The sequence below is a fragment of the Desmodus rotundus genome, chromosome 8, assembly GCF_022682495.2.
Source record: "Desmodus rotundus isolate HL8 chromosome 8, HLdesRot8A.1, whole genome shotgun sequence".
NCBI lineage: Eukaryota > Metazoa > Chordata > Mammalia > Chiroptera > Phyllostomidae > Desmodus > Desmodus rotundus.
In genome coordinates, this window is record NC_071394.1 from 16,846,970 (window position 1) to 16,864,855 (window position 17,886).

Consider the following 17,886-nt stretch of genomic DNA (forward strand, 5'->3'; position numbering starts at 1 on the left):
TTCCCGTTAAAAATGTGTTCTCCTTTTCAACATAAAACTTGGTTCTTACTGAAAACTTACCTCTGCAGTTTTTGTTTCCTTCTTGCTTTATACCCACTCCCACCCGTTCTCTGCATTCTGACAGTTCTCCAGGGCATCCTGGCAGGTCTGCCTAGGTTGCTTAGATGAAGAGCTCCGCTGTGGGGCAGAGCAGGGCAGAGCAGCTCTTGCTGAGGCCTGTCAGGAGTCAGGGAGATGCACGTTGGGACAGGAACTTGAAACTAGAAAACCCAGAAGCCCCAGACACAATGTCTCAGAGTGTTATTGTCTGGGCAGGGGCCCTGGGAACTTGTATATTTAGGAGGAAGTGCCTGTCCAATAATGGGTAAGGGTTGGCTACTTTTATTTTTATTATTTGGTGAAAGGATGGGATGGCTCAGGATCTTTCTGGATTGCACAAGAAGTAGATATTGAAGGCACATGATCTTAATTACTTAGATATATTACCAAATGTATTGGCTCTAAACCCCCCTAATGAACACACTCAAGAGACACGCCCACTTCCCCAGACTCTAATAAATAGGTAATGCCCCTTCTGTCTGTGTTATTTAGAATCTTAAGATTCTGGGTGTGACTACCATTGATGAGAAGAGAGTAAAGCTTGAAAATTAAGAAGTAAACTGCTAAACTGCTCAATCTTTCAGGCCAAGGACTATGCGACTTTTATATACCAATGCATACCCAGTACCTGGCGAAGTCATATTGTAGTGATTAACTACAGTTGTATATGTAAATATGTATTTTGCTGTGGCTTTAAGTAATAGCTCTTAAAACTCATTTTGTTATACCTTAAGTTGGTAACTCCTAACATATTGTATCAGAGGAGTGGCCAATGTTCCACATGTTGTTTAGAGCGCCACACAAGGCTTCCAGTTAAAGAAAGTATGCCTCATTTCATGTCATTGAGTACCTTTCAGGAATGCCTTTTAGGATACAGTGCTTTTGTTCTCTTTTGTTTATCAAACACTTGTCCTATTTTAACAGTTACTATTCTGTCTTTAACAGCAGAAGCTGCTGTAAAACTTAACAGTAAGATCTTGTTCTCTGAACACACACACACACACACAAACACAGATTCACACACACACTCCTTTAATGAGTTTATCTGTACAGCACCTGTCACGCTTCTCGACACCCAGGAGACCCTCAGTGTGTCGAATGTTCATATGTTTTTACAGATTGGTTTTGTTTAGGAAAATCTTGAGCTTCTAATTAATACATCTTATTTAGCAGATTATATATGCCATTGACTAAATGGATTTAAATTTTATGATAGAAAAGAATGTTGTAATCAGTTAGGTAGGATTTATTTCAATATATAAAAGCTGTACAAAGCACTTCAGCATGAGAAATAGGTATATATTTATAGTGCACAAGATCTCAATTTAGCTTACATAAACAGAGTGAAAAGTCCATTGATGAAAACAGGTGTAACAATATATGAATACCTGCTTAAATAACATGGAAGCCGTGATTATCCAGTCACAGTGAAATGAACAGAGCAGGCCATCCAAGAGTAAAGGAGGCCCACCAGCTTTCAGTGTGAATCGGCTGGAGTGTGTGCACATGCGTGTGTGTGTGTGTGTGTGCCTGCCATTGCTCATATGACTAAAGGGAATGTCACACTCTTTATACAGCACTGAAAATACCGGTTAATTCCCTCCCAATTTCTGGATGTGGAGAATATTGTGTTCCGTTCTACCTAGTACATTACAGGAGATAAAGTTCAGGTGCTTAAAGAGAATTCTTTTTAAAAAGCCACTCCGATGCTCGACTGCCCATGACTGGTTTCTCTTTCTCCAGGAGAGCGCACAGCTGCTACAAATGCCGTCAGTGCAGTTTCACAGCTGCCGACACTCAGCCACTACTGGACCACTTCAACACTGTTCACTGCCAGGAGCAGGGCATCACTACAGAGAACGGCGAAGAGGACGGTCAGGCCGCGTCCGCCATCAAGGAGGAGCCCAAAATCGACGTCAAGGTCTACAGTCTGCTCAGTCCAGACTCTAAATTGGGAGAGCCGGCTTCCGAGAGTGTGGTGAAGAGGGAGAAGCTGGAAGACAAGGACGGGCTGAAAGAAAAAGTTTGGACTGAGAGTCCCAGTGATGACCTTCGCAACATGACTTGGAAAGGGCCAGACATCCTGCGGGGCAGTCCCTCCTTTACTCAAGCAAGCCTGGGGCTTCTGACGCATGTGACCAGCAGCCAAGAGCAGACGAAGGCGCTGAGGGATAGCCCCAACGTCGAGGCTGCCCACCTGGCGCGCCCTATTTATGGCTTGGCCGTGGAGACCAAGGCGTTCCTGCAGGGGGTGCCAGGCGGCGGAGAGAAGTCCGGGGCCATCACCCCGCAGTACCCTGCGTCTGCAGAGAGCAAGTCCAAGGATGAGTCCCAGTCCCTGTTACGGGTAGGAAGGTTTATTTTTTAAATAATTCCTATATCTTGAAGGGAAAACGGTGGGGGGTGGGGGATGAAACATGTTCTCTAGATTGAGTATCTTATCTGACCAAGGGTAAGAAAACGATCTGTATCAGTTGGGGGATTTATACTTATCAGAATGGAGTGGTGGAAAGTAGCTCCTGTGTTTGTGTCTTGTGCATGTACTTGATACAGTGGTGGGCAGTCCCCTGTTTGCCACTGCTCTGAGCTCAGATTGAATGAATGTTGCTTAATCATTCCTGGGGATTATGTGAAACGATGAGACCACATTTGGAGAAGAGAGGTTCACAATCTCAGAAGAATGCACACCTGTTGCATTAACTAAATGACTTTTACATCCTAAGGTGGTGTGACACCGTGTATGGTGAACGGAAAACTTAGCAGGGACTTAACTCACTAAGAATGCAAAGCCCTTGGTGAAACGTGAATACGGAAATGTGGCATTTTTTAAAACTCACAGTATAATTATGCACCCGTGACAATGCTTGGTGTTGTTTAGTTGCCAAGAAGAGGGGAAAATGAGGTACATCTAAGTGTGAATAGTGTGAAGAACATTCAAGGAAGAGAACTGTGCGTTTTATATTATCGGGCTCTGTAAGGTAGAAAGACACATTCCCACGTGGGAAAAGCAAACCAAACCTCTGTGTAAGATCCCTGGTTGCCCTCCTCAAGCAGACTCAGCCATTGTCAAAACTTTTAGGTTTTGAAACTTTACAAGCTCCCGATAAATCAAGCTTGCTTTTTGCCTAAAGGCATCATCACCGCTTCAACATTTCAGTCTGACTCTGAGAAAGTTTTGAGCTTCTGGATGATTTCAAAGCTTTGTTCCTGCACCTCAACTTGGATCAGAAACCAGCTAACCATAACAAGAGAGCCGGTTAGGAAATGCAGTTCAGGTAGCCTGGTTCTTTTGGCCTGCCAGCTGGAGACCACTAGTTCTCTCTGGATGTATGCTGGGGAGAAAAATTGTTCTTTCCCATGTCTGCTTGGCTACTCTGCTCTCATTTCCTGCCGATTCTCTCCAGCCTATCTGTGCTTCTCAGGTATTCTCTAGTGGAGCTTGGAGGTGCCTAGTTGACTGTAAAAGCTGTTACCTTTCCTGTCTGCAGTCATGCCCTGGAGCTGCCAGAAGGGCTTGAACGCAGACGAGACGATGCCTGCCTGTACGCTGAGAAACAAAGAGTTCTACAGGGAAAGAGCCAGTTTATTGTAAGGAACTTTGAAAAGAAGAAAAATAGTTCCTGTGCCCTTCTTGTAAGGAACTTTGAAAAGAAGAAAAATAGTTCCTGTGCCCTTCAAGAGGGGGTTGAGTTCGGGAGTTTCTTTTAGATAAATAGATAAAAAGCTGCATATTTATAATGGCAAATGCTGGCTATTTTCTAGCATGTCAGGGCTCTTCTGGCTCCAAGTAGCCCTGCTGGTTTCTGGTTATCAGGCAGGAAGGACGAGTCTTAGGTTTTTAAATTTCATATTGCATTTTGAGAGCATGGTGCTTCACATCTCATCACTAGAGCTCCCCATCCTTGCTAAAAATTGTTTTCATCTGGTATCGTCATTGGATACCAAATTGTTTGACTCTTTTAGGCTGTTTCTGAAATATTTCCTTTTCTTCCACTATTTGTATACACTACGAATTCGTAATTATGAATAATTGATTAATCAGTTAAGTCTAAAACCTGAGCATCATAGTTACATTTTTTAAGTAAGCTGAGGATGATAATACTTTTTTAAAAAATTGTTTTTCTCAATTCCTCCACTTCCTTAATTCCCTGACTTCAAGTTTCTGTTGCATCATTTTAACTGTTTTTTTCAGTTCCTCCGCATTCGCTGCTGAGGTAGGAACTCTTCAGTGGGGGACTTCACCGTGTTCTACAGTGCGATGAGTAGGCACATTCCTAACTGGAAGATCTGTGATCCTTAAAGGCTCTCACCTACTAAATTAGGAGGGCTGACAAAATCAAGTGCACTTATGTGATAAATGTATATCTTAAAGAGCCTTGGATCATTTTTCTGTGATTGAGTCTTTAAATTTTACATTTTCTTTGTCTTTGAATAGTGCCTTTGGACATCACCACTTTTATTGGATATTTGGAATAGGAAGTAGAGCTAATTTAATGTATTGTCAAATATTTGGTATATTAGCCAAACTGAAGAACTTAGTGTACACATACCTCAGCTGACAGAAACTCTTTAGAACACCGAAGAGAATTAAAAAGCAGAGCCCATTCTGATGGTGAATTTGACAAGAATTTTACTCTGGTGGTAGAAATTGGTACTGCTAAGTTGTCATAGCAAATACATACATCTCAGTTTATTCCTCTGCTATCCTTTGGGGAAACCCCAGCAGAACATCACCATCATATTTTCTACAGGGAAAAACAATATGCTTCAATTTGTAATTGTAGAATCTAGTTAGTAGTGAGGGGGTCCTGGGAAAATGTCTAAATACACAATTGAAATATGCAAAGACTAGTGTGCACATTTTGAATGAGTACACAGTGATCTGTGTAAATATAGGCCTATAGAATGTGATATTCATATTTGGGTTTAAATGGTAGAATGGAACTTGAAATTACCTTGCAGTTTGGCATGGTATTGAGAAATAGTAAGCAATTTAAGAAATGGAAACTAGGTTTTAAAAGTGATTTTTTTAAACCTAAATAGTGCATATAATATATTATTATTAGAACAAATATATTTGTAAATTCATTTGTACCTCCAGTTTCTAATACTAAAAGTAAAAATTTGACTATCATCTTTGACTGCTACAGAGGGTGTATCATAAATTATTATAGAAAAATCTGTCCAGCAGAAAATATTAATGTAAAGTATTTCAGCATTGTGCTGGTAAACAATGGACACATTTTTAAAGAGAAGGCTGACTGCAGTTAGGGTCATGCCACAAAGCCGATAATTATGTTGCTTTTAGAATATTGATGTTTCAGATACATGGTCTTAACTGGTTTTAGTTATGCAATTTTGCTGTTCTCAAAGTGAGGAAGGAAATACAAGAATCAGACACAAAAGCTAAAGTTTCAAAATATTCTCAGTTTTTTCATTTCTTTTTTTTATAGGTCAGTGTTTGGCTTTTAGTTCTGTGTGCAATAGCAGGTCATTTATGTATATTTTCACCTAGTGAATGCCATATTTTTGTAAATAGTATGGAATTGGTCTCATTATAAAAATTTGAAATTTGCACATGTGGCTTGTGTTGAGCGTTGTGCTGTGAGTGGCGGGGGCATGTTAACATCAGCTTCATCTGTGAATTGCTTTATGAAAACTAGGTTTTTGTTGTATATCCATCACACAATGTCTCTACAAAATCATTTTCTTTCGAGAGTAGGAAGAACTATTAAAGCCTTTAGACTCTTTGCTAGAAATAATCCATGTTTAAGTGAAAACTTTCATTGCTACTCTTAAAACATCTAGAGTAGATCTTAGAAAACAGGAAAGCTCCTGGAAGTGTTTTCAAAATGCAGTGTTTTCATTTAAACTTAAAATTTGTATCTGTGAAGAGGTTAACATATTTAATACTGTCTGTGTTAAAAGCAGAAGTTAATTGGCTTTATGTATTCAAGTAGATGTTTCTTTCTCATTTTAAGCTAACAGTGCAGTAAACAGAACTCAGTACACGTGTGTGTCCTTTTCTGATCAGTTTCTTCTATTATGTATATTTGCACAAAGGTATTTATTTAGTGGATTGACTCTTATTTAGATACAACTGTATTCATCTTATTTACTGGATAAGAAATTCTAGGCTTCGTTCTTTGTAATTAACTTCTATAACATAGAAAACTTTGTCTTTTAACTGACAACCACACTAATACAAACAAAACATGTCATATTTCACACAGATTTTGTTAGTATCAAATGCATTTTTTATTTGTTAATGAAACACAAAAGTACAATTAAGATTAGTTGGTAAATATGTAGTTTCTATGGTTAACGGCAAATCAACATTCAGGTAAACTTCACATTATTTGGCAGAACAGAATGTCGTAGGTAATTCATAGGGTCTCATTCTTCCACAGGTGCAAATACCAGCAGCTATCAGCCCACTCCCTTCACGCATCTAGAGGAAAAATAAGTCTTTTGGAGACTGATTTTAATTCCCAATGTAAGTTTATTCAGGGAAGTTTGTCCGTTTTAAGATGCACAGTTTGCACCGCTAGGTTTTGGCAGAGGCGTTCAGCCATGGCTGTGGGCACCGAGGTCCAAGTTCTGGGAGTTGAGTTCCAAGCTGACTGTCAAAGGAAAGACCTCCAAGAATCTCCGTTCATCTCTCAGAGGATCATATGCCCGTGGTACTCACAGCAGTGCGGTGCAGCTTGGTTAATTAATGTTTGTCAGGCCATTTGAGATCGCTAGATGCAGGTTTTTAGATAAGGGCAAAGTAGTATGATTATTGTTCATTTGGTAAATGTGATACCACGACAGTACAAAGTCGATATTATTTCCCCTTTTCTTCACCGGCGTTAAATTTATAGTTTAAAGATTGTTGATACCGGGCAGTCTATTGAGATGCAAAAATGTTCTTTCGGGGACAGTCCGTTGGCAGCCAAACAGAAGTTCAGACAAGCAGCCGCGTTGAATGCCTTTACAACCACTGACAGGGGGTAGCAGGAACTCGTTTTAAACTAAAAATGGTCTCAAGTGAAAAGTCTGATACTATTTTTCTTCATGTTTAATGAAAATGAAAGCAGTCTTTAGTTACCATATAGGTAGTACTGACTTATTATCATGGTTATGTACATAACCGTTTTCCTGACTCTCTGAATTTTTTACATTGTAAGCAATAGAGAACAGCCTATACTAGGAAAAACCAGAAGTATACCTCTCCCTGTTCATTGCTCTTGAAACAGTAGCTTTTAGGCCATGCTGATAAATTTTCATTTTAGGTAGCCATTGATACTCGATTTGCCTAAACATAAATTGTTAAAAACCATTAATGGTACCTAGAGTTTAACAATCCTTGCACATCTATGCGCTTCTGCCCTGAATATTCCATAGATGCATTTCTGTTGTCACCTCTTAGAAAGGGGTATGATTGAATTTCAAATATATTACAGATTTACTTAAAAATACAATTCATTCATTGAATTAGTTATGTCATAATGAACATGATCAGTTTAGTTGTTTTTACTAAATAACATTTAGTGAGCTTGTTCTCTTTTTATTGGTTATTCATTTTTTTATATTGGCTTACCACTTTTGACAGTAGATCACGACTGAAACCAACTTGACACACATATATTTGGTCTTAGAGGTTTGCCCAGCAGGCTTTCCTGCTGTTCTAATTTCTTTTTTATAAGCCAGCTCCATTGGCTCAAGTGTTTTTTAGAAGCCTTTCTTTTGCACTGGTGTAATCTCGGCTTTTTGTGAAGTCTGGCATGGTTCTGCGGCCCCAGGTTTCTAAGGCAGGGGAAGCAGATGTATCTTGCAGTGAATTGGGCTGTAAGTTTGTAGTCACTGTGAAATGGTATCCTTCAGCGCACTATCTGTTAATTATTTCCTGTATAACTATCTTGTGCTTGGCTTCCTTTTTTCACAGACTTCATGAGTCAGGAGATACCAGGGCCCCAAAGGAAGCCATTGTCGAGTGTTCTTAGATGTTGGAAGTAAAGAGTTGTGTAGGAGATGGTCCAGGCTTCAGAAGTGCAGATGCAGCCTGATTCAAAAGTGTGTCAGCTGCGAGCCTCACGGCCTTTAGTCAGTCTGGTGTTTTCTGGCAAAGCCCCGTTGGACGGGTGGATTTAATAGAACTGTTGATCACCTAAACTGCCAGGAACATTTTTTGCCTTGGAGTTTTGTGTATTTTGTTACTTGCTCCCACCAAAAAAGTAAATACTCTTTTCCTTGTCATATCCTTGTGTCCTCCCCTTTCACTCTGTTAGAGAACTTTTATTAAGTATTTACAGAAAAGGGCACTGATGACCAGAATGGTCTGTCTCCCAGCTAACTCCAGGCAGCGTGGCAAGCTGGGTACTGCTGTATCTTGTTCGGCTATTACTTCAGGAGATACAAAGAGTTTCACTGAAGTTTTAAGAACTTGCTTCATTTTCGTGAAGGGATATTCTCATTTTACAGGTGTTTATAATTAGCTATAATTCATACATAAAATAGAACCTGGAGTATGGCTTTATTTTGGAAAAAAATCCACAATACTTTATCTTGTGGCATTGATTTTTTTTTTATTTTCAGTGATTAAGAGTAAGGCAAAAAGATCTTTGTTTTTGTAAGCACAGGACACGTATGATGGGATAAATTGACTGTTTGGTATGATTACTCATATCAGCCTGATCAGCTGGCTCTCACACATAATTTTACACGTTAACTTGTCTCTTATAAAAGATGGCTTCCCAATTTACAAGATTTAATTTGGGCATATTAATTATGAAAGGGATGAACCACTTCATACCCTGGAAATTTGCTATTCTGTAATATTATTATCAACCAGAAAAAGCTAAGGATATATTGATTTTTTAAAGGTAAAATATACTTATAACTCTCTTCACATTTAAAAAAGGTAAGTAGTGATTATTAGTCAAAATTTTATGAGATTTTGGATACAAATAGAAATATTTTTAAAATAGATTTTTGATAACAATAGTTTCAAGAGAGTGATAAGATCTGTGACAGTGTGATTTATTGAATTGCATTTACTCATAGTGTTGTATTTTGTTTACAATTTGGTATTTAAGACTTATACTAAAAAATGAAAAATCTCTTGGTAGGCCCATACTCCATAAAATAACCTGTATTCAAGGCATTAACTTTCTGAGTTTACCTGATAATATATTGGGCAGCACAAGAATACCTTGTAGCTGTCCAATGTAAATTCTTGATGAGGAAGACATAACCTGGTGAAACTACTTTAGAAATTTGCATTCAAATGCACGAAAGAATTCAAAAATAAAGTATTTGGTTAAAATACATGGATATTTATAATTGATTGCCAAGTAATGTGGCATTTCAGTTTCTAGGATTATACGTCTAAATTTCATTATCTAATTATTGACTTAACTCCTTTCATCCTTACCAGCACCCTTCGAGGTTGAAGCTGATATTACCTGTCCTGTAGAGGGGGAAACTGAGGCAGAGAGCCGGGTTGATTCACCTGCAGTCCCGCTGCGCACAGTGGTGCAGGGCGGTTCCACTGCTGGCGATTGGACTCTGGAGTCCATGCTCAGAATGGGCGCGGGCTTCTTCCACTCTGCCTGATTTGTTAATTGTTGTGTAGGGGGCTTTCTGCAGTGCTGAATACTTTATTGTGTCTCAACATATACTTTCTTCATGTTTTATGTACACAACAGAAACATCGCTTTGGGACAACTAGGAAAGTGACACGTGTTTATTGAATAAGAGGTAGATAATGCAGAACAATGAAGAAAATGAAAACCAATCATAAATTCTAACCCACAAATATTTTCCTATTCATATTTTGGTGTCTGGTTTATTCTATAGGTATGCAAATATATATTTTAGTTAGGCGAGGACCATGTGCTTCACTCTCCCTATAATCATTCTCAGGTACAATATATTGTGGGTATAGTTTCCCATCAGCAAATGCAACTCACTGTTTGGTTTAATGCCTCTGCCATGAAATGTCTGTATCATAATACGGTTAAAAAATCCTCTGTTGATGAACCTTTAGGTGACTTCCAATGTCTAGTAGTAATGAAAACTTTGATGCACCTCCCTGTATTATTTTCATTTCTTATCATTTCCGTAGGAAAATTTCTTGTAATTTCAGTTATCTCAATGAGAAAGCTCATGACTGATAACGAATGGTGTTTCTGTCCCAGTCACTGTCATCCAACAGGGTCATTTTTGAAATAGAAACAAATCAGATCGTAAATAATGCTGCAAGAATAATGTCCTAGGATATTTAATTAAGGATTGACTGTTAAACTATAAATTGATTTATTTAATGATGAATGCAGATAATGAAAGGAAAAGCGAATGATAATTTTTAAGAGCTATTCTTTTCACGTAAATAGAATAAAACAAATGTCCAGTAGTCAGGCACAGAGTGAGGGATATGCTTATCTTATAAAGCGTGTGCAGCATGGTTTATCTTGTAGACAAATTTATTTTCAAGCAGGATCCATTTTCCTAAGGAGACCAGAGTCAGGTGTCTTAAGTGAGAGCAATCAATTCAGCTAGGCTTGCCTTGTTCAGGGGAGAGATTTCTCTTTTTTCTTGTTCTCATTTGGCCTCCGTGGCCAATGTTCTTGCAAAGCTTCACAGACTCTCAAACCAGTTTCAAAGATTTTGCCTTCCTTGGGTGTGTGTCGGATCTGGTGGATAATGCTGTGGGCATTGTGGGGCCATACGAGAAAATAACTTTAAAAAAAATATGAAATTTAAGGATCTTTATTTTTATTTGATGCTGAAATATTTATGTTGATTCTATTAAAAAGTACTTTCCTTTTCAAGGGTTTTCTGAATGTCAGAATATTCTTTATTATTAATACAGTATGAAAAGGACTGAGAAAGAATACTTTCCCAATTACCATTGAATTTGTGCTTGCTATAAGCTGGAAGTATATAGTCTCAGGCCGTTCTTAACCAATTAACAACATTTATGAAAACCTTGTATGATGTCATTTACATATGCACGTTTTGAGTCAGGCTTTTATATACGGGAATCTAGAAATTTCCAAATATTACATTTGAAAGAGCTATTCATGTTACTTAAAAATAATTATTAATTATTTTTATTTTTTTAAGGATTTCTCCCATAGTTTATTCTGTTTTAAAAGAAAAAGAAACTCAGATGGAACTTTTAAAATTTCTTTCCTAGTACACACGTTAAAAAATGAAAAAAACTTTTATTGATTAATACAACTTTTTAGAAGCCTATGTGTTTTGCAAAGCATGGCACAATTGAAGCAAGGCTGGCCATAGTTGAGGGGATACAAGTGTTTCATTTATCTAATTCTTTTTAACGTCCGGAGTTTACAAGTTGAAATGTCCTGGGTGATTCGGGAATACCCACCTACTTTGCCTGCACTAGACGGCTACTGTGAAGAGAGAGAGCTGGGGCCTTTGAAAATGTGGATTGTCTGGGTGAGCACTCTGGGAACCATCCAGTGAAAATGCCACCCGAGACTTAATGCTATTTGTACATATAAATGTGTAAAATATAGGATGGTTTTTAAAATAAAAACTCAGAGCTTGCCTCACATTTCATATATGATTTAAAGATTTCTGAAGACTTCAAAATACATCCTAATTTTCCTTGAGCAGGACGCCCAGCCCTTTGTGGGTGCGGTTGGGTTTAGAGGGGGGTGTGTTTCACCTTTGGTTCAGCTGTCTCTGATTCAGGCATGACTGGACTTTGTTTTCTGGTAAAATATATATTTAATGTTTTCTTTTACTCTTCCCTTGTGAAATTTTGGAAAGAAGTGCTGGATTGGAGGGAAGGAGTTTTTGAGTTCTAGACTCATTTTGTGACTACCTAGCCGTGGGATGCAGGGTGAGTCACTCCATCCTCATACACTATTGCCTTCTTTGGGAACACAGAGAGAGAGTACTGTCCAAGTGCTCACACCTCTTTAAAACATTTAGATCTGTGAATTGATACCTGAGGCAAGTGGAAGGCAAGAAACTTATATTTTAGACTTAGTGGTGCTAGTGTCCAAAAATATATCATATATTTGGTATGTAAGTTCTTAAATCAGATTCTCTGCTCCTGGCTGAGAATCTGTTAATTATAAACAACTTTTACAATACCATCTGAAGTCTTCGATAATTATATTCTTTGAGTTAATCTTGTACAAGAAAGTTCATTCTTTGAAAATAACTTTGTTTCAGAATCATGCTATGGAAGGGGCTGCTTAGGAATGACAGTAAGGGAAATATGCACAATGAGAAATAAAATAAGGCCGGTGGGAGCGACATGCTTAAAGCCTGTTTCCTCAGTTCCTTGGCATTGGGCGATGATGTCTGCTTTGTTCACAATCAGATGTTCAAGTCAGAATTTTGGATGCAGAAACTAATTTTAGTAGGTGGGGTGCAAATTTCTTATGAGTCCGTGAATAGACTCTAATCCCAGCTGTTTCATTACAATTATAAAAATAAAATTGGCTGTGAATCATTCCAACTCTATTTTATGGATGTGAATAATTCACTTTCGTCCCACTGCATCTTAAAACTATAAACCTATCCCAGATGCTTTATGCTCCTTCAGAGTTCATACTTTATTGTTCATATACGAAGTACTCGAGCTACGAGTGGCGATGATGAAAATGGTCACGTCCCCACTCAGTTCTGCAGGCTTTCAGGAAAGGGGGTGTCCTCCTGGGCCAGGTGGGGATGAAATGGAGAAAGAAGTTGGGAACAGTCTACACAAAGAGAAAAGGGTGTTAAATTGCTTGGCATTTTCTGCCCCCTTAAAACATCTATGTTTATTTCAGACATTTTAGAAAATAAAAATAAGCAAAAATAAATAAATAAATAAAATGACTATCCGACACTTGAGTGTATCCCTTCCTAGACACATACGTACATACTCACACACATAGACCTACACATACAGACATAGATTTGTATATTTATTATTAAATAGCCTTCGATTTTACTTTATAGTAAATTGTAAACATTTTCTCAGTCGTGTATATTCTGCTATATCACATTTATTGGCTTCATAGTATCTCATTGTATGTTGTACTGGTTGTGCTAGAAAAGATGTTTATTGATTCCTTGTTGTGAAGCATTTAAGTTACTTCCAATGTTTGCTACTATAAATAGTGCCACATTGAATGTCCTTGTAGCTAAATAATTGTATCTTGCTTGCAATTTTAAGTTGTGTGAATTGATGTCCTTATAATCAGGTTTCTCCATGGGATGACACATAGTGGAGTTCATTGGCAAGTACAGGTCACTTTACCTGGCTGTGCACATTACTCTTGTGAAACAAGAAAACGATCATTTCTGGACTTTCATTGGTTAGAATTGCCTCACAGTGGTAGCTAAGAAATAGCAACCCTAACATTTTCTTTAAACATTATTGTAGGGAGAAAACGGAATATGATGGTTTGAATAAGGTACATTTCTGAAGCACCAATGAAAAATCAGTCGGGGATCTGTTTCACTTTGAATGTCAAGGTGACTAAGGAAGCTTTTAGCTATAAAAGTGAGATTGAGTTTTTAAGTAGCATAATGTACTAAAATGAGTTTTATGAGATATAATGTATTGAAATGAGCCTTACAAGGTAAATATACATTTAATATATACAGGGATTTCGCTGACTCCTAAAAGTTAATGTTTTGATGATCACATAAAGCTGATGCCAATAGCTAGTCAGTGAAGTATTTGGCACACAAACTCTGTTTTAAAATATTTGAGTTTTTTTTAATTTACTTAGGGTCATTTGCATAAATTATAAGATAGGAATGAAAATCAGTTAAAAGGAAGTGTAGAAAACCATTCTAAATTCCTTTTTTTTCTAAGCATCTTTGCTACTTGCAAAGTCCTTCCATAGGACTAGAGACTAGTTGTATTTATTATAGTTCGTGAAAGTTCAACAACCCTTTTATTTGAGGGGGGGGTTGAACATATATATCTGGTTGTGTCTAAATTTAAATACATTCATATTCATCTGGGTTTAGGATTTATTTTTAAGGAACCAATATGCACTAGACCAAACTAAGCTACACTCAGACTTAAAAGAAATAGAAATTCAAAGTAAAATATAACTTTATAGAATCATTCTCTGATACGCCAGTCTGAAACTTTTCTTGTTTGTCCAATAAATCGTAATTTATCACCTAATTTGTTTCAGGAACCACGAAAGACCCTATAAAGGGTGTGGATATGAGTAAATCAGTGTCCTTGTTCTTTAGTAATATACAGTCATGTATAGGTGATAAGCCAGATACACAGATGGCTATAATACAAGAAAGGGCAAGCTGTGTAGACAGAATGATGTGAGGGTAACTTCTGTCATTTTTAGGATAGGTATAGGTAATACAAAGGGCTTGATTGACGGGTATGTGCGGTGCAGTTAGTAGAGCTAAGCTTTGACATACAGGTTGAGAATTTCCTTAAAGGCATTTGTGAAAATGTTTGTTTCAGAAGGACATAGGGAACTGTCACAGGACTTGGAGCAATGCCTTTAATAAGGTTAGTGTTGCATTTTATATAGGATGACTTGGAAGGGCGTGGGTAGGTGGGTAGGTGGAATAATGGGGATGAATTAATGGGCTAATCCTTGACCCCCTATAAGTGATAAAGTCTACACCCAGATACTGAAAATGAGAAATGATTTTTGTAGATATGCTAGATGTAGAATCTGCAAGAATTAGCAGAGTTTATGTGTGTGTGTGACCCTGAGGAGACAGGTTCTGGTGAATGAGGCTTTGAGCCTGGGTGACTGAAGAGCAGACTAGTAACAGCTAACACTTGATTATCACCAACTGTGGGCCAGGCTCTGCTCTTTATTCATAGTAACTCGTTTATCTTTGCAAATAACCCCATGGCATAGATGCTCTCTTGAGCTCCATTTTCCAGAGGAAGTACAGTCTCAGAGATGTTAAGTCACTTGCCCAGAGTCACCCAGCTAGTAAGTGACTAGGCCGAGCTAGATCCATGTGGACTGGCTTCAAAGTCCACGTTCTTTACTGTATTGCTTTCTGATGAGTGGGAGGGCCAGTAGCAGACTCTAGAGTGAACTTTTTTGTGAGTGTAAAATAATGAAACTAGTCTTATACCTACAAAATGTACAGGACATTCACATGAAAATACCTGATTGATAGTGGGGAATGGCATCTCCCATAGGGAAGAGAGGTGTTGGGATGACTTCTAAATTAATTGACATTCATTTACTAATTGAGTTGTAGAGAAAGTCTAGTTTGTATGCGATATTCTATGAGCAATACCAATATGGGCAAGCTGTGGACGCTGATACTTTAAGTCATTTGCAAACTAGTACGGGGGAAATGACTGTAGCATAAGAAAAGGAATGTCTAGTACCCTGCAGTGGAATAAACAAAAGGTGGTATTTTATTTTATGTATTTAATTATTTGGGAGGAGGAAATGACTTGTCCTTAATTTAGCCATTATGTTTCAGTTGGTTCTTGGCAAGGGTTGGGGTTTGATAAATGGGGATGGGTGGGGCAGGGGACTCCTGGGTTATGAGAACAAACCAAAAAGAACTTTGGGGTTTGGAAAGATGGAGGAACAAAGTACACAAGTCCAGAGAGATTCCACCTAGAAGGTGAGCAGTGTTGCTCCAGCTCAGATAAATAATATAGGGGGTGAGCCCCCTCCAGAGTGAAGACTGCTATTCGGACACTTATGACAGCAACTTCGAGTATCCTCGCTGCATGGGAGGATCTGTTCCTTGACGGGATTCCGATACTCACAGGAATACGCATGCCTGAAGGGCCTCATTATTTACACGCTAAGCCCGAAGGCAAGAGTAGATTTTACAACACAGTTGTTTATTTAAATCAGTCTGAAGTAAGAATTTAATAATTTCTTTAATTAGTGTAAATAAGCTCTAGAAAGTTATTTTAATCATACATATGCTTTATATGAATGTGTGTAGTATATATGTAAATTACTTTCATTCAAATATAAATTTTTCAAAAGTCTACATAGGGCCATTATATAATATGATCAAATGAAATATAAGTGAAAAATATTCTTGAATACCCACTTAAAATATATTCCATATGTACTATATTAATTTAATTGATTCATTAATATAAGAACTATTGTATTTTAGTTTTATGTGTTGGTGTTCTGATGTAACTAGTCATTTCTCTTAAGTTTATCCATTGGCTCATTTTCATGTCCTAGTTAATGTCCTTGTTTTGTCATTGAGAAGAAAGAGAAATCCTTGCCTGCAATATGTCACCTGTTGTTTAATGGCTAAAACTGTTACATATCCTAATACTGTATCACATGAAGTCATTTAAAAAGCATTGCTTTCCTTTTTGTTTAGAATTCCTGTAGTCCCTGGGATATTGGTAGGGGGTTAATGGAAGTCTTGATTAAAATCTTCCAAGCTTCAAGGCTTTCAGTTCTTGTAAACAATTTGGATCTGAGAGATAGGCTTAAGTCTTTTTACTAGTCTATTTACTTATTCAATGTTAAAGGAAAAAACTGTAAGATTTTTTTCTTTGGTTTTGTTGTAATAAATATAAGTTAAAATGCCTTGAAAAACATGAATCACAGAGCATTGTGTGATGATCACAGAATTTATGGCAGTTCTTTCAGAAGTTCTGTGTAGACACAGTATAATCATTTAAAATCATGGAGCTCTCTTCTGTGTACTGATTTCCATGATTCGAAACCAGCCTCTTAAGTTTTATATCTAGACCGCTTTTAAGGGGTTCTTTCCAAACTTGCAAGACCATGAACTCTAATCATGATGTAGTGTCTCGCTTGATTCATAATAGCTAACCATAGGTGGACAAAAACTCTGAAATAGGTAACGGCCATAATGCAGTTCATGTTTACATTTGGACTAACAAGCATAGATTCGTTAATTATCTATCTTTTAGGACCCACTGGTCCTACCATTCTAATAGTAGACACAAACGCACAATATTCAGGTTTCAGTCAAAAAATCTTAGTTTTGTTTTTAACCAACCAGATAAATTTCAAAAATGGTGGTTTAGGTTTGTATAGCATTGGGTTGGCACCCCTGAAGTTTCCAGTCCTTATGAATTTAATGCATGAATTTTACTGCAGTGGTGGGATTTTTGTAATTTTTTTTTCTTGTGCCTGAATTGAGAGCCATTGCAGTACCTGTGTGTGTGTGTGTGTGTGTGTGTGTGTGTGAGAGAGAGAGAGAGAGAGAGAGAGAGAGAGAGAGAGACAGACAGAGAGACAGAGAGACAGACAGAGAGACAGAGATTTTTTTTCTCTGAAAACAAGGGATATAGAAGTTTGGGATAACATAGAGCAAATATACAAGAGAAACAGCAAATACCAGTTCTTATAATTGATCTATTAGTGAATATTTCTCCCTTAATAAGTTGTAATCTCCTGAGAGAGAAGGACTGTGCCACTTTCTCTCTTTCTGTTTTTCACCAGCCCTGCCATACTGTGCATCACTTAGGAGGTCTAGGACCACCTAAGAGGTTCTGTGTTTCATGGAATAGAATTCTGTAAGGTACATGCACTTCTGCAAAATTTTGAAAATTACATGTTAATTTCTGTATGAAGGTACAATACTGGTTGTATAGTTTTTCTACTGTTAAGTTTATAATTACAAACTCTTGATATTTGAATATTCTTTTTAGGACTGAAAAATTAGGTAAGTTATTTCTTACATGCAATTTTTTCAATGACCATTAGAGTATAATATTATTTGGTAAGTTGCTTACTCTGGAAAAAATAAATTATTGCAATTTTGGGTTCACAGAAAAATAAAAAACATATTTGAGCT

The 17,886-nt window shown here is 37.5% G+C and overlaps 1 protein-coding gene across 5 annotated transcripts in view; it reads left to right on the top strand.

Moving 5' to 3' along the window:
- TRPS1 (transcriptional repressor GATA binding 1) overlaps positions 1-17,886 on the top strand; it is a 230,996-nt gene that overhangs the window by 70,757 nt on the left and 142,353 nt on the right. For all 5 annotated transcript variants that reach the window (XM_045181502.2, XM_045181505.3, XM_045181503.3 and 2 more), the window contains one exon: positions 1,843-2,446. In XM_045181502.2, the coding sequence (XP_045037437.2) occupies positions 1,843-2,446 (604 nt within the window). The remainder of the gene's footprint in view (positions 1-1,842; positions 2,447-17,886) is intronic.